The 14,405-nt window shown below is 38.3% G+C and overlaps 1 protein-coding gene across 1 annotated transcript; it reads right to left on the minus strand.

Annotated features, from left to right (window-relative positions):
- Positions 1-296: 296 nt before the first annotated feature.
- pgghg (protein-glucosylgalactosylhydroxylysine glucosidase) lies at positions 297-9,932 on the minus strand. Its single transcript, XM_056272592.1, has 14 exons — positions 9,871-9,932; positions 9,096-9,361; positions 8,811-9,021; positions 6,445-6,889; positions 4,895-5,014; positions 4,676-4,807; positions 4,491-4,602; positions 3,726-3,798; positions 3,294-3,430; positions 2,399-2,532; positions 1,846-1,941; positions 803-900; positions 503-711; positions 297-410 (listed from the first exon to the last, which is right to left on the minus strand). Exons 2-14 carry the CDS (start codon positions 9,340-9,342, stop codon positions 334-336), a joined length of 2,091 nt encoding a protein of 696 aa, XP_056128567.1. The 5' UTR covers positions 9,343-9,361; positions 9,871-9,932; the 3' UTR covers positions 297-333.
- Positions 9,933-14,405: the final 4,473 nt, after the last annotated feature.

Here is a 14,405-nt window from a genome sequence, read left to right on the forward strand (position 1 = left end):
TTGTGAACAAAGCAAAGGAAGACTTGATTTTCAATTCAACTTATTGATTTGGGTCAAATAAAAAATTGACAAAAACCATATTAACAGTTTTATTGTAAATATTTGTCAGTATTTCCAGAGTATACTGTGATTCATGTTACAATAATAATATACTTGAAATATTTGGCATTATCACACGGCGTTATTAAAGTAAAATGTGGTATTTATTGAACATACCATATACAAGTGTACACATGTTTTATTCAAGTTTTGGTAAAGTGTTTATAAAAAAAGTATGAACTCTTCCAAAACTTGGAAACCCAAACACCAGACAGCCGTTTGCGATGTGGATCATCAGACCGGCCAGCAGTAAAAACCGGGATTCACTTTACGGATCTGACCGGGCTGCCGTAGAAACGTCACTGTTTCTCCTGTGGACAAGTCAAATACATTTAATTTATTCTAAATAGCAAACACCATTCGTCATATATTGTTGGTCAGTTTACTTCTGTTAGTTTATTACCTGGAATAAGTGGGATTGTAGTTCCAGTATTCAGGACAAGTTCAAGAGCGAACGGCTCCTTATTCCCAGACTTCCTCACTGAAACACTCACCTCCGCACTCTTTACCAACCAATCCATCTCGTTGCCGAGATAACTCACACCGGTCACGCGGAGAGCATCGATGCCCGGTGGGAGCAGCGGAGCAAAGGCAAGATGCTCCTTCTGCACTCTGTGTGACACAGGACAGGGACAACACAGATGTGTGTGTGATCAAGACACTTTCTCTGTCTCTCTCGTCAAGCTCGGAGTGATTTTGTCACCTGAAGCCAGTGTAGCCAAACAGCAGCGCCTGCAGAAAGCCGCCCATACCGGTGAGGAAGTTCACACACCCGGAGCCATCCGCCGACTCACTCCACACCTGCACACACACAGAGACTCACTGTACAGTCCTAGAGGACTGCTTCATAGATACTGTGTAAAGCATACTGCCTATTATTATTATTTTTTTAATATTGCTGTATGTATCAATAAATGTTTCAGTGTTGTCACATAAACTCATTATACTGTATTGCATATTTAATTCTGTAATCATGCTTGTTTCTGCTACAGAATAAAAAAACTAAAAAGGTAATTGCATTAAAACAGTTAGAATTGTGAGATTAAAAAGTCAAATGAGATGAAAGTTTTTATTTTTGTTATTCTGTGGCAGAAACAACAATCTCTCGAAAATAAATACATTTAATGAGCAGTTTTGATTCCATTTGTGTAAAATGTATCATTTTTATTTAAATTTAATCAAGTAGTGTGTGGGATTTTATAGTTTATATTTTACTTTAATGCAACGCAGAATGATTTGGGTGTGCGAGGCACTATATTTTTTCATTGAAATTAAATTTAACATCGATTCTTTTAATTTAATGATTTTTTTCAGAAATATCGTAAAATATTATTACAATTTAAAATAGATTTTATTAATATATTATAAAATGTAATTTATTCCTGTGATCAAAGCTGAATTTTCAGCATCATTACTCCAGTCTTCAGTGTCACATGATCCTTCAGAAATCATTCTAATATGATGAATTGCTGCTCAAGAAACATTTCTGATTATTATTATCATCAGTGTTGAAAAACGTTGTGCTGCTTCATATTTTGTGGAATCAAGTAATGAATTTAAATTTGTAGAAATCATGTTTGATAAGGTTTCGGGTTGATTCATCGCACTGAAAAAAAGAAGGATAAGTTTCCATAAAATGTGCTCTGCTTGCATACTTACATATTGCATGTAGCAAAAATAAGGTAAATAGTATGCAAATATAGTATGAGACACGCTGGCCTCTGCAGAGAGAGAGGTGGGACGTACCTGAAAGGGTTTCTGGATATTTTTGAAGCATTTCTGCAGAAGCTTTTGGGCTTTTTCAGCCTCTCCAAGTTCAAGCCAACCTAAAGCAAACATGCCCTACAAACAGACACACACACACATATTTACACAAATATACCGTGCAGAAAAAAACAGATAATCATAGGCTTTATGTCGAAGGTCACATGAACAAACAGGAAAACAATCTGATTGGATCCGCTTGTCTCAGATTTCATTAAAACATCTTCATTTGTGTTGTAAATAATGACAGAATTGACATTTTTGTGTGAGCTATCAGCAAACCTAGCCAGTTATGTCATGGTTGGCATTTCATTCGATGTAAACATCTAAATGATAGTGAGAAAACAAAAAATAAAAAACTTTTGAATATCAATCTTTGCTCGCTCCTTTGAAGGCACCTCGAGTTAAACGGTTCTATATTTAACGAAGCACATACAAAAGACCAGGAGCTATGCAACCGGTTTTACAGAATAACCCCCATGCAAACACGCACCCCACACAAAGCATGATGGGTAAAGCATAGCGTGTGACTTACCCATGTCATGGCCGGTCCGAGCGGATCTGTGACGGCCTCGTATGCGTCCAGATCGTTGCGTCTGACCTCGGGGGTCATGGGGAGGGTCAGCGGGTATCCCAGCAACACCGCGTCCGCCTGCTTGACTCGACTTCCTGGGGAAAATGTCAAATGTAAACTTTTGCAAGAAATAATATTCAGAAATGGTGTTACATGTATAGAGTGCTGCGGTGATGATGTATTTCGGCTCACAAGATTGGATTATTGCAGAAAATAAGCTCTGTGCGCAACAAAAGTTGTTGATTCAATTTCTTACACGTTTTGTCCATTGGGATAATATTCACAACTTTTATGAATTTTGAAGCCTATATACAATCAGCAGAACAAAAAAGCTAAAGTTAACCTATAAAGGAAGGAACGTACACCACAGTTGCGAGACTTCAACGTCTCCACCATTTCACACCTTTTCAGTGAGTCTATTACAAAACATTTTCCTTGAAAGTTTGAACTATAATAGTTTGCAAGGCTGTGAAAGCGGACTAGTGTGTGTGTGTAGATGAGTTTCCCTGTTCGTCTGACAACCTCTGTAGTCTCATTTAGCCACTTGTTAGCAACCGGCTTTTTTCAAGACAAGTATTACCATGTGTTTTATATTGTCGAATGAAACATGAAAATGTCTTGAGCTTGTGTACTTTTGACCACAGACCCTATGTCAAGCATTTTACAAAATAATTAAATCATTCAAAAACCCATTGACTTTGAGACAAGGAAACAGGAAGTTCAAAAATGAACTAATTTCTGGGTTTAAAGACTCATTCCCGCCGCACTCAATTTCTGAGGTGTCCTTGTTGAGAAAGGTGAATCTGGCGTATATGATTACTACAACATGAACATGATGCTGATGAGGGCATCTTACCCTGCGTGTAGCCGTCAAACTCTGGGTGATACTTCAGTTCTGGGTCAAAGGGAATCTTGATCTTATCAGCGACGTCCTGCCATGCGGGAGGAGGCGTCTGCGCTAACAGGACACACAACTCCACGGCAAACCGAAGACTACACAACACAGAGAACGAAAGAGAAATATCTCCAATCGGCTCATTCTAAAAATAAAAAAACCCTCAATAATTCAGCGTAAGTCTGTGGGATTTGCTGGTTGATTTATCGTACACTGGCTGAAAATCATAAGATTGATTGCCTAGAAAAGTAACAGCTCATCTATCACACGATTCGAGGCATCATTCATGTGTGTAGCATTAAAGGTTCAGGATCAGTGCTCTGAGGTTTAGCACTGAGAGTTAGGGGTTTATTCGAAAAGTATGAGTGATTATGTACACACACACACACACACCTGCTTTGGGCGACAGCATTGGTGAACACTGAGTTGTCAACAGTAAAGTAGTATTCATCAGGAGGAATCACACCTAATGTACAAACAAAACAAAACCCCATAAAGAAGCTTTCATAACCATATCAAAACACGACTTGAGTTGGCAAGTTTACACTGGTTCTAATGTGTAATTTCACTTTGTTCATATTTATTCATTAATTAATTAGTATTTATTTTATGCATTATACTAATATATATATTAAAGTATAATAAAAAAGTTAATATAATTGAATAATATTCATTTTATGTATTATATAATTTTTATTTTATTTTTAATTAATACAAAAAATTAAAACCCTGAATGTACCATAAAAAAATTATACATCATGAAAAACTGTAACATGGTGTAATATGATATAAATACAAAATGTTTTAGTATTATTTATTCACTATTATGTACTATACTATACTGTATAATATACTATTATATACACTATATGAGAATTTTAAATTAGCTTTTATTTTTATATTTTCAGTTTTCATTGTCTATTTTAGTAATTTTAAATGAGTAATTTTGGCATGTGCTTTTGCCAATTTATTAAGTTTTGCTCTTTATAAATATTATTGCTAAGGTTTCATTTATTTTTATTTCAGTTCTAGTTTTTATTTATTTCCATTTAGTAATTTCAATGCTTCTACTTACACTTATTTCAGTTATATAAATTAGTTTAGTTTTAGTTAGAGGTAATAACCCTGGTCATCATGACTGATGATGTCACGGTTTACCTTTGATATGGTACTGCTGGTCAGTAGGGTCCCATGTGACCCGTGAGACCCAGTAGTCCGCCACGCCCCACACCACCTCACTGCCCCGCCCTTCTTTGAACATCTCCAGGTCCTGTGATGGATGACAAACGGAAGATGCATTTCTGGTACAGGTGGAGGAGTGTTTATGAGTGTGTCCTCTTTACCTGTGTGAGGTAGAAGTACTGCTGGAAAGCCAGAACCACGTCTCCATTGATGTGGACCTCCTGCTGTGCATAAATCTCCTCTGGACAAAGGTCCCGGCCCGATAACACACTCTCCCACGCAAACTTCAATCCCTGATTAAATGGGCAGGAGGAAAACTGTATATAAGAGTGCATAAAGCTACAGATAAATCAAAAACAACGCCCGATTACCAACTGCACCTTGTAGCCCATCTGCTGGGCGTTTGCTCGAGCACCTTCTACTGTTCCCACACGGTACTCCAGTACAGCCCTGGCCAGACTGGGGTAAAACAGAGCAACACTGGGGAACATCCACGTGTCCTGCAGGGGGAGCCAGAGAGACAAAGTCAAAATCTTCATAAATCTTAAAACGGGACCCAGTTGGCTCTGGCTGGGGGTCCATGCAAAATTTAAGAAGTTTAATAGAGTAAGTAAATGTGTTAACATAAGATATTTGATAGTAATAATTTGATATGACTTCTAATTCACTTTATTTCTAAAGAATGGTCAGATTAATATATATATTATAACTCATGAGATATACAAATATATTTAAAATGCAATAATATTTCACAATATTACTGATTTGACTGTTTTTATGAAATAGAATATTTTAATTATTTCGTTTAATAATTAATAATTATGTTTTTGTATTGTAAACAACATGCTGTCTTTACAATAAACCTGTAATGTTTTTCCCACACAGTAAATGCATTTTTATGCACAAATATATGTTGTTTTCTTTATTTTTTAGGAAGGGGATAATCATTTCTCAAGGGGTTCCATAGAAGTTCAGTTCTGCTGACAGCATTTGTATAATATTATCAATTATCATAAAAACAATTACAACTCGTTTAATTTTTTTTTTTTAAATTACTAATTTTATGAGGAACATCATAATGTAATGTAAAGTGACATTCCCAATGCTGTACCTGATGAATTGTATTAAAGTCATTCTGAAATCAAAATTGACAATTCATATTTTTTTATGGCATATTGCTAGCCTGGGAAAACCCAGACAACTTCCGGCAAATTTAGATTTGCTCTGAAAGTTAGTCTGGCAAAGAGCTCATTCAAGCCCATTTCCAATCCGCCTAAATCGCGGCACCAATCAGAAACGTTGGGGTGGGCTTTACACGATGACGACAGTGCTGGGATTTTGAAGCAGATTTTGTAGCCTACATTACAAAGATGGATGCCGCCGTCGAACATCACTCGTTCCAATCAGCTATCGCGTCTGTTTTAAGCGATTTGAACGTTTCCTTTTAGTTAAAAACCGAGCAAAGAACAACACTCGGAGATGTTTCTCCACCGCTCTGCATACGTCATCTCCTTCATCGCTCTGATTGGGTTTAGGTCTATCCGCGACGTCCGTTGGTGACGCCCCTCTGGAAATGATTTGTCTATGACGCTTTGCCAGACCATAACTCAGTTACAACTGAGAATGGTCTGGTTTCAACCAGGCTAGCATATTGCAGTATTTATTAAAAACGATTAATCCATGCACATCTTTTTATTTTTAAATTCAGGTTCCCTGGTAAACTTAAATCAAAATAACTTCCCATTCATCTTCATATCTCCTCTTCTCTGATGAATAGCAGACCACAACCATCCAATCCATTCCCCACAGACAAAATCAAGCCCCGCCCTACATTTGTTCTTGTTCTAGAAGCCGTTTCACTTATACGTCACGAATCACGATACAGAAGAAAAGTCTCTCAACTTCCGTCTCATGCTGACTTTAAATTCACCTGGTCCCAGAACACATGCCCGTGGTAATCCTCATCTTTGCTCCCGTTTGACAAACCCCCCGGACTGATCCCTCCGAACACAGACGCTCCGCTTGACTCCTCAATTGAAGATGGGAATGAACTGAGAAGATAAAACATGCAGCCAATCAGAGCCCGGTTCAGGGTCTCATCTCCCATCACCTCGATGCTGCTCCCCTTCCAGAGCTCCGCCCAACTCCTCAGGTGGGAGGGGCATAAGTCACCAGTATCGATAAGCCCCAAACCAGTATCAAAACACGATTTGGCGCTCCTGTCACTCCCAGCGAGGGCAACCAGGAAAACCCAGCTGGACTGGCTCTGGTCGGGTGGGAGGGTAAGAGTAGATGCGGTGGGCGTCCAGATCAGGTGCACAAATGGACGGACTCCTCCAGGAATCTCTGAAGAGACGGTCTGTCCAAAAATATGCCTGAAGAGAAGACACATGTAGTGTTTATGTGTGTTTGACTTCATGCAGCGCTGCACAGACCGATCAGTTTTATAACGTGAATCAGTACATGGAAATCTGATCGACTGCACAAGCTCTGATGACGACACAGCTGCTGTTTCACGTTTGGCCGGATTCATAGACGACAATGACGAAGTGTGTTTCGTGTTTATTCTGACACAATGGCTGTGTCTGAAATCGCCCCCTATACCCTTAAATATGGCACTATTTGAGGGGATAGCAGTGTAGTGGTGTCCGAAACCATAGTGGATGTTATCGAGTGCACTCATTCAATCCCATAATGCACCGCAATGACGAGTGTACAACCGATGTACGCTCAACGGCTAGAGAATACCCATAATGCACTGTGACGGTCGTGCTGAATGAATTCCTGTGTCTGACCAGAAGATGGCGCCGCATCTGAATCATCCATCCATCCGTTTTCCAAACCGCTGGTCCAATGTGGGTACAGCGTAATATCACACAGGTATAAATTCCTATTTATTTTTTATTAAACGGTTTAATTAAGGTTTATACATGCTAGATTCCATGACAGAGCTCAAGATTAATCTTTTCATAAGTACTGGAGCTGCCAGTTTGCTAAACCTCAAGTTGATTATTTAACAGCAGGAACTATACAAAAGCGGCAGCCCTTCCGACACACTCAGTGTCTGAATTCACACACTCGTTTTCAATCACTCCTTCAAATGGATTAAGTTAGTGTACTGATGAAGGGAATAGTGCATGAGGGTATAGGGGGTGATTTCGAACACAGCCAATCACCGCATCCGTAATCGAATACTTCCCAACTAAAGCAGTGCACCAACAGAGTAGTGTCTCCAAATACATAGTAGTACTCGAAAAACGGGTACTATGTAGAAAGTAGGCGAAGGGTACCCAGATGACCTTCTACTTCCAGCGAGATTCTGAAGTGCGCATTCAATGGACACTTTACTATCCCATGAGGCCACGGGAGAGGAGGTGTGAATAGTCTATTAGTGCCTGCCAACTTCTTCAGTGGCGTTGGTTCCAGAGGTATTATTTATTTATATAATTTTTTTCAAAATTAATTTTAAAAAAAGTCTTAATTAAAGCCATAAGCCATAAAACAAGCCAACTAGCAACGAGGTGAATCACAACATTACAAAGTTTTATTTGAAGCAAAAATATATTTGAAGATCGGACTAAAAAAAATGAAGGTACAAGCCTGTGTACTTAACGGCTTTAATGAGAAAAAGAACAACAATCCCATGAACCATTGCATACAACATTATCGAATTAAAAGCAATGGAGAAATATAAAACCCTACATTTAAAGTTATTGATTGTAAATAATATATTTTAAGTTTATTGTGAAATATGCATTTTTATATATCCAAATATGTATTTTGAGAATGTAGAGAGATCGACTCGATTACGTCATTTGCCGTGCATCAATGGAGTGGGCGGAGCTAAAGAGCTCTTTTTGAGTGATTTGTTCCCTGCAACTCTGATTGGTGGAATTTTTGTACAGCATTATGGGTAATGTAGTTTTCCATTTTCCGCTGTTAAACCATTATTTTTAAAATAAGTTGAAATAATGCAAACAGATGGCATCAAACAAAGCATATACCATTGATTAAAAACCTCTGAACTCACAGTAGGTCTATCTTTAAACATTTTAAAGTTATAGTTAAAAATCAATTTCCCTTTAGAGAAAATGAAATCACGTCACTATGAGAAGCAGAGAGCATGCATCTACACGGCTCCGTTTTTAAACTCTTCCAAGACTGCAAATCTTGTTGATCGGTTAAATCCAGCCACAGCCGAAGTTGAACACACCAATTGCAATTAGGCATGCAAATAAATACAAAAAAAGAAGTCCAATTACCATTCAGAATGCAAATATTATAAAGCGGATGTACCTCCCACTCTTGTAGTCTGGTGCATTCTGGAAATCAATGTCATCACTTTGGGGTTTGAAAGAACTCTCTAGCTGAATCGTGATTGGTTCAGCACTGGTTTCAAAGCGCTTAAGGAGAACTTCCGTGACCAGAAGATTTGATTGCTGTCGGTGAGCGTACAAAACCTGAGTGGCCTCGAAACAAGGAGTGACCACAGTATGAGAGAAAATACCTGATACAGAGAGAGAGAGAGTCTTGTAGTATATGTTTAAATGCAGTATTACATGTGTGTGTGTGTGTTCTAACCTGTGTGCATGTCTAACTTGTACGTGTGTCGTCCCACTTCTGCCGTCTTCATTTGAACTGCTAGTGGACATGGAATGTTGCCACGGTGACAAGTCCCGCCTTCACCATTATAAACCCCGCCCATATGCATAATTGAATCAAACACTCTCCATCCCAGCAGCCCGTTGACCAGCGGTGGCATGAAGCGAGGGTCAGAGGGCAGAGAGTCAGAGGTGAAGATGTACGGGTCCACGGGGTCAGAGGTCATTTTGGGGCAATTCTGACGTCTGTCAAAAGAAAAACATATGGAAAAGATGGAATGTGTAACCTAGATGCAGGAAGCCATTTGACATCATGTGACACAAACCATAACATAACAGTAAAACGGACAATTATATCACAAACAGAACCTCATCACTATATCAAGTTCAGCAAATCTCTTAAAATATTCTCATTATTATGGTAATTTTCCACTCAACATATAGACATAATTATTAAAATGATGCACAGAAATCTATGCAAAAGGCATTCTTTCAGAATTATTTGGGGTCTTTTTCTTCTTCTTTTTACATAATTATGTGAGTTTTTTACCCCTATACTTTTACTGTAGGTGCCTTTTAAACCCGTGACAACTGCATTTTGATCACCGTGAACAAAATAAAAGTTTTACCAATGCAAACAGAAAGCTGAGAGATCTCACTCTATCCTTTCAAATTACTCACTTTGACTAACCATCAAAAGAACGATGCTACTCATTTAACAGAAACAAGTTTTATGATAAAACTTTAGTACTTACTGATGTATCAAACATTAGTTGTGCGTCTCTAATCTCATTCATCGAAGCGGACGTACAAAAAGAAGAGGCGGAGCAACAGTAACGTCACTAGAAAGGGCGGGGCGTTGCGCTCGATCAGCGTCTCTGATTGGTCAGGTACGTCACGTGGCTCTAAATAATAATTCCCTTTTTAAAATACAAAAGGGTGAATATTAGAAATGGCTTTCTAGTGAAGAAAAGTCTCCGAAGAATCCTGCGATATAATACAAAGGCTGCCTTACTAAAGCGATTTGCTTTTAAATGCGTCGTATGACATCATAGTTTTATGATAAGTTGTTTTTCATTATTTTTTGCTACGGTTCTTTTAAATTGTTAGTCACGCTCTCTTGTACTAAAGACTTGACTACAGTCGTAGTTTAGTTCTGCATGACTACAGAGCTGTTTCATTTGTTGTCTGAAACCCCAGGAGGTAAGAAGCCAGTGTTGCTTCTGGAGTGAAAAGCATCTTTTAAATTTCACAGACCCCCAAATATGATAAAATTTAAAAGGCATCTTTTATAAACACTCAATTTATATACAGAGAAAAATGTATATTATACATCTAATGTTAGTTTCTATTAAGTTACATTATTATATTTTTCTACTCACTTTAGTAAATCACTGTTAAATGTGTTATTTAATTTTAATCTAATTTATATATATATATATCAATTTTGTATTTTTTGTATTTTAATCTAATTTCATATATTTAATAGATTAATAAATAATAATATTTTTTATTTTAATCTCATTTTTGTTCATTTATTTACAGTTTCTCTCTAGACTTTCCCATGGACATCCGTCACTCCCTTTCCAGTTTAAAAAACACTGACTTAAAGATCACAACGGTTTCAAAATTCATAAGGTATGACCATTATTTATGTTGTAAAAACAAAACATGAGAGTGCTTCAAGTAAATGTTGACATAAGGGATGAAATGGAACTCTTGCAACGGACCTTTTAGAAACAGACCGTGATGACGCGTTTTAACCACGACGGTAAGGTTTTAACGGTCATCAGCATCGTAAATCCTGCTAAAAAGTTTTTTATATTTATTAATTTAAAAAAAAAGTGTACATTTATAACACTATACTTTGTATTATATTACCATTGCATCAAAAAAACTAAAAACTAAATAAATAGTTGACGCTGTTTCTAATACAGTGGCTGTGGGAGTGACGGTAAAATTGACATATTTTTCTCTTCTGACTGCCGTTATCAATTTCTCTCTATTTTTCTCCTCCTTGGCAAGTTGTGAAAACGAACCACTATAGAAGTTTGCCCAACTATATGACGACTTCCGCTTCTGAACAAAAATGTGAAAAGGGTCCATTTATTTCGCAGAACAAAACGTTGAAATGTTGAGATGACGAATGGAACTCTTGCAACTCTTGGTCATGACGTCATGACACTACTCGGGCTCTAGATGGCGCCAAACCCTGTTCCGTTTCCCTTTGGCAGCTTGCCGGAGTTTGGGGTTCCAGACCCTGGGAAAAGAGCAGCTTTACCCTTATAAGGCCGCAATCCATCCGCTCCAGACTTTTCCTCCCCGCCCTCCCTTCCTCTTTCTCTCCCTCAGGCCGCGGGGATATTTACAGCAAGACTGGCTCTGCGTACCTTATTAGGAACTGTCCTTGTTGTCAGTGTATATGTAGATGAGACAAACAGATGAGAGGATGGCATTCATTCTCAAGGGTCATTCAGTGTTTTGCCAAAGGTAACGAGAGGCAAATGTCTGATCCGTGCAGCACTTGTCTAAAGTTCATTTTAATGTTTTCTCCCCCTCATGTTTCTCCGTTATCCTCTAATTGTTCTCCGACTTTCTAAACAAGGTGAAGAAGTAGAGGCCGAATGGATAATTTTGCCTTTCGCTCTCACACTGTCCAGTGTTACTGTAACTTCCTGTCCTTCTCTCTGTGGGAATGTTAGATCTATTATTCCAGCTGTTCTTCTTCTCTCTCTCTCTCTCTCTGATGATGATGAGGGACATCTGGTAGACAGGCACACAGGCATTAGGGAGAACTGGTGAATGATGAGAAGGACCGAAAGACTGACAACTTAAAGGCAGGGAGGGCGATTTGTTCCAGAAACATTTTTTGTTATGCTTGTTGAAAGTCTCTTCACATCCTGATAGCAATCACTTAGTTAAGTGGTCTAGATGCATTTATATGTATATATCGTCTGTGGAAGCCATAGGACCAAAAAATGTTCGTCCAATCATTGCATTCGGTCCGAAAGCAATGATAGGATGTCCTACCTGCCTGTCTATGTATGTATTTTCATACCTACACACACCATAACTACTGTAATTTATGAAGAGATGGAAACCTGTGACGTTATTCTCGGAGCAGATCGTAACTCGAATTTATGCGTTTCAATGGCAACACTATCAACGGGAAATGAACCTTCAGCAGTCAGGTGGTACAGCTCAGAGCTCTTTAAGTTGTTTATGTTCATTATTATTGTAATGTTATGTGCTGTGAGACATGAGGTAGTTTAACGCCGTCTCTCGTCACGTGGGTTTGGAGACGCTCTGAAGGAAGGGTGGGATCTTGTGCTTTTAAAGCTAACTCGCTATCGCTAGCCGCTCAGAATTTGACATACCTTACCTATAATAACTTCCGCTAAAAATTAACTTTTGAATGATGGGCTGAATTGATTCTTCTAATCAAACTTTCAAATGCTGAATTAGACCTTCAAATAAACTATTGGATGTCCAGATATGATACTGAACTGGAAGTTCGAATGAACCATATGCAGGCTGGTCAAATAATGCAATACATTCATTATAGAATGTTCAAATAACACCCCAAAAATTTCGAATTGGAAACTTCTTACACAGATATGGTTTAAAAAATGATAAATCAAATGTTCAAATGTGTGAATGATCTAAATAGAATGTTTAGTTTAAACTTTTGAACACGTTTTATGGCCTAAAAAGCTTCAAATCAAACGCGCTTATTACGAATAATTTGAATCAAAGTTCGAACACAGATATGATGCCCAAAATTGAGGAATTGAAACTTCAAATCAAACGTATGCAAGTATGTTGGTCAATAACTCAGAATTAAATGTTCAGATATGCAGATTATGATAAATATGCCAAACGTTACGTTCTAATCAAATGTTTATCAGCTGTGATACTCAATAGTCAAATGTTCAGATCAAACTAGATTGCATTTATGTTTACCAAAAATCCTAAAATTTCCAAATCTGCACATACCCCAAAATACTGAACTGAAAATTCTCTGAAAGAATTATATGCAGGATGTGATCAAAAATATGCATTATTACATTGTCCAGAAATGCTAAACAGAATCTTCAATTCAAATGTTAAAGTAGTGCTGTCAAAATCTACCATAAAAGTTTGAAATATACAGGTCCTTCTCAAAAAATTAGCATATTGTGATAAAGTTCATTATTTTCCATAATGTAATGATAAAAATTAAACTTTCATATATTTTAGATTCATTGCACACCAACTGAAATATTTCAGGTCTTTTATTGTTTTAATACTGATGATTTTGGCATACAGATCATGAAAACCCAAAATTCCTGTCTCAAAAAATTAGCATATTTCATCCGACCAATAAAAGAAGTGTTTTTAATTTAAAAAAAAAAAGTCAACCTTCAAATAATTATGTTCAGTTATGCACTCAATCCTTGGTCGGAAATCCTTTTGCAGAAATGACTGCTTCAATGCGGCGTGGCATGGAGGCAATCAGCCTGTGGCACTGCTGAGGTGTTATGGAGGCCCAGGATGCTTCGATAGCGGCCTTAAGCTCATCCAGAGTGTTGGGTCTGGCGTCTCTCAACTTTCTCTTCACAATATCCCACAGATTCTCTATGGGGTTCAGGTCAGGAGAGCTGGCAGGCCAATTGAGCACAGTAATACCATGGTCAGTAAACCATTTATTGATGTTTTATTAACAAGGTTCGGGAGGAACACGTTCTAATGATCAAACAATCAAGTCAGCCAGCTGTCAGCAATCAGTAATCAACTGGTCCACTCAATCAGCACAAATAAAGCCTATAAATACACACAGTCAACCCACCCATATTCCTCGACAGTTTTCAGCATCCCTCCACCACCCCATCTCCTCACACTTGCCTAGTTATCTTCCTAAACAGAGATACGGGGGAGTACTCTGGGTTCGGGCCCAATTTCCGAGCTCGGAGCCCTCCCCCCGGACAGCACGCCAAATACGCATAACCATTTTTATTCTCTGATCATTGGTAAGTGTGAACTCGTGAACCAGTGGTTTTGGCACTGTGAACAGGTGCCAGGTCGTGCTGAAAAATGAAATCTTCATCTCCATAAAGCTTTTCAGCAGATGGAAGCATGAAGTGCTCCAAAATCTCCTGATAGCTAGCTGCATTGACCCTGCCCTTGATAAAACACAATGCACCAACACCAGCAGCTGACATGGCACCCCAGACCATCACTGACTGTGGGTACTTGACACTGGACTTCAGGCATTTTGGCATTTCCTTCTCCCCAGTCTTCCTCCAGACTC

The sequence above is a fragment of the Rhinichthys klamathensis genome, unplaced genomic scaffold (assembly GCF_029890125.1).
Source record: "Rhinichthys klamathensis goyatoka isolate OS25496 unplaced genomic scaffold, OSU_Roscu_1.1 h1tg000341l_1, whole genome shotgun sequence".
NCBI classification, from domain to species: Eukaryota; Metazoa; Chordata; class Actinopteri; order Cypriniformes; family Leuciscidae; genus Rhinichthys; species Rhinichthys klamathensis.

Coding starts and splice junctions, on each gene's coding strand:
- pgghg (XM_056272592.1), bottom strand. CDS start 9,342: ATGACCTCTGACCCCGTGGACCCGTACATCTTCACCTCTGACTCTCTG. Junction 3,431..3,725: donor AATGCTGTCGCCCAAAGCAG/GTGTGTGTGTGT, acceptor TGTGTTGTGTAG/TCTTCGGTTTGCCGTGGAGT. Junction 712..802: donor TTTGGCTACACTGGCTTCAG/GTGACAAAATCA, acceptor TGTGTCACACAG/AGTGCAGAAGGAGCATCTTG.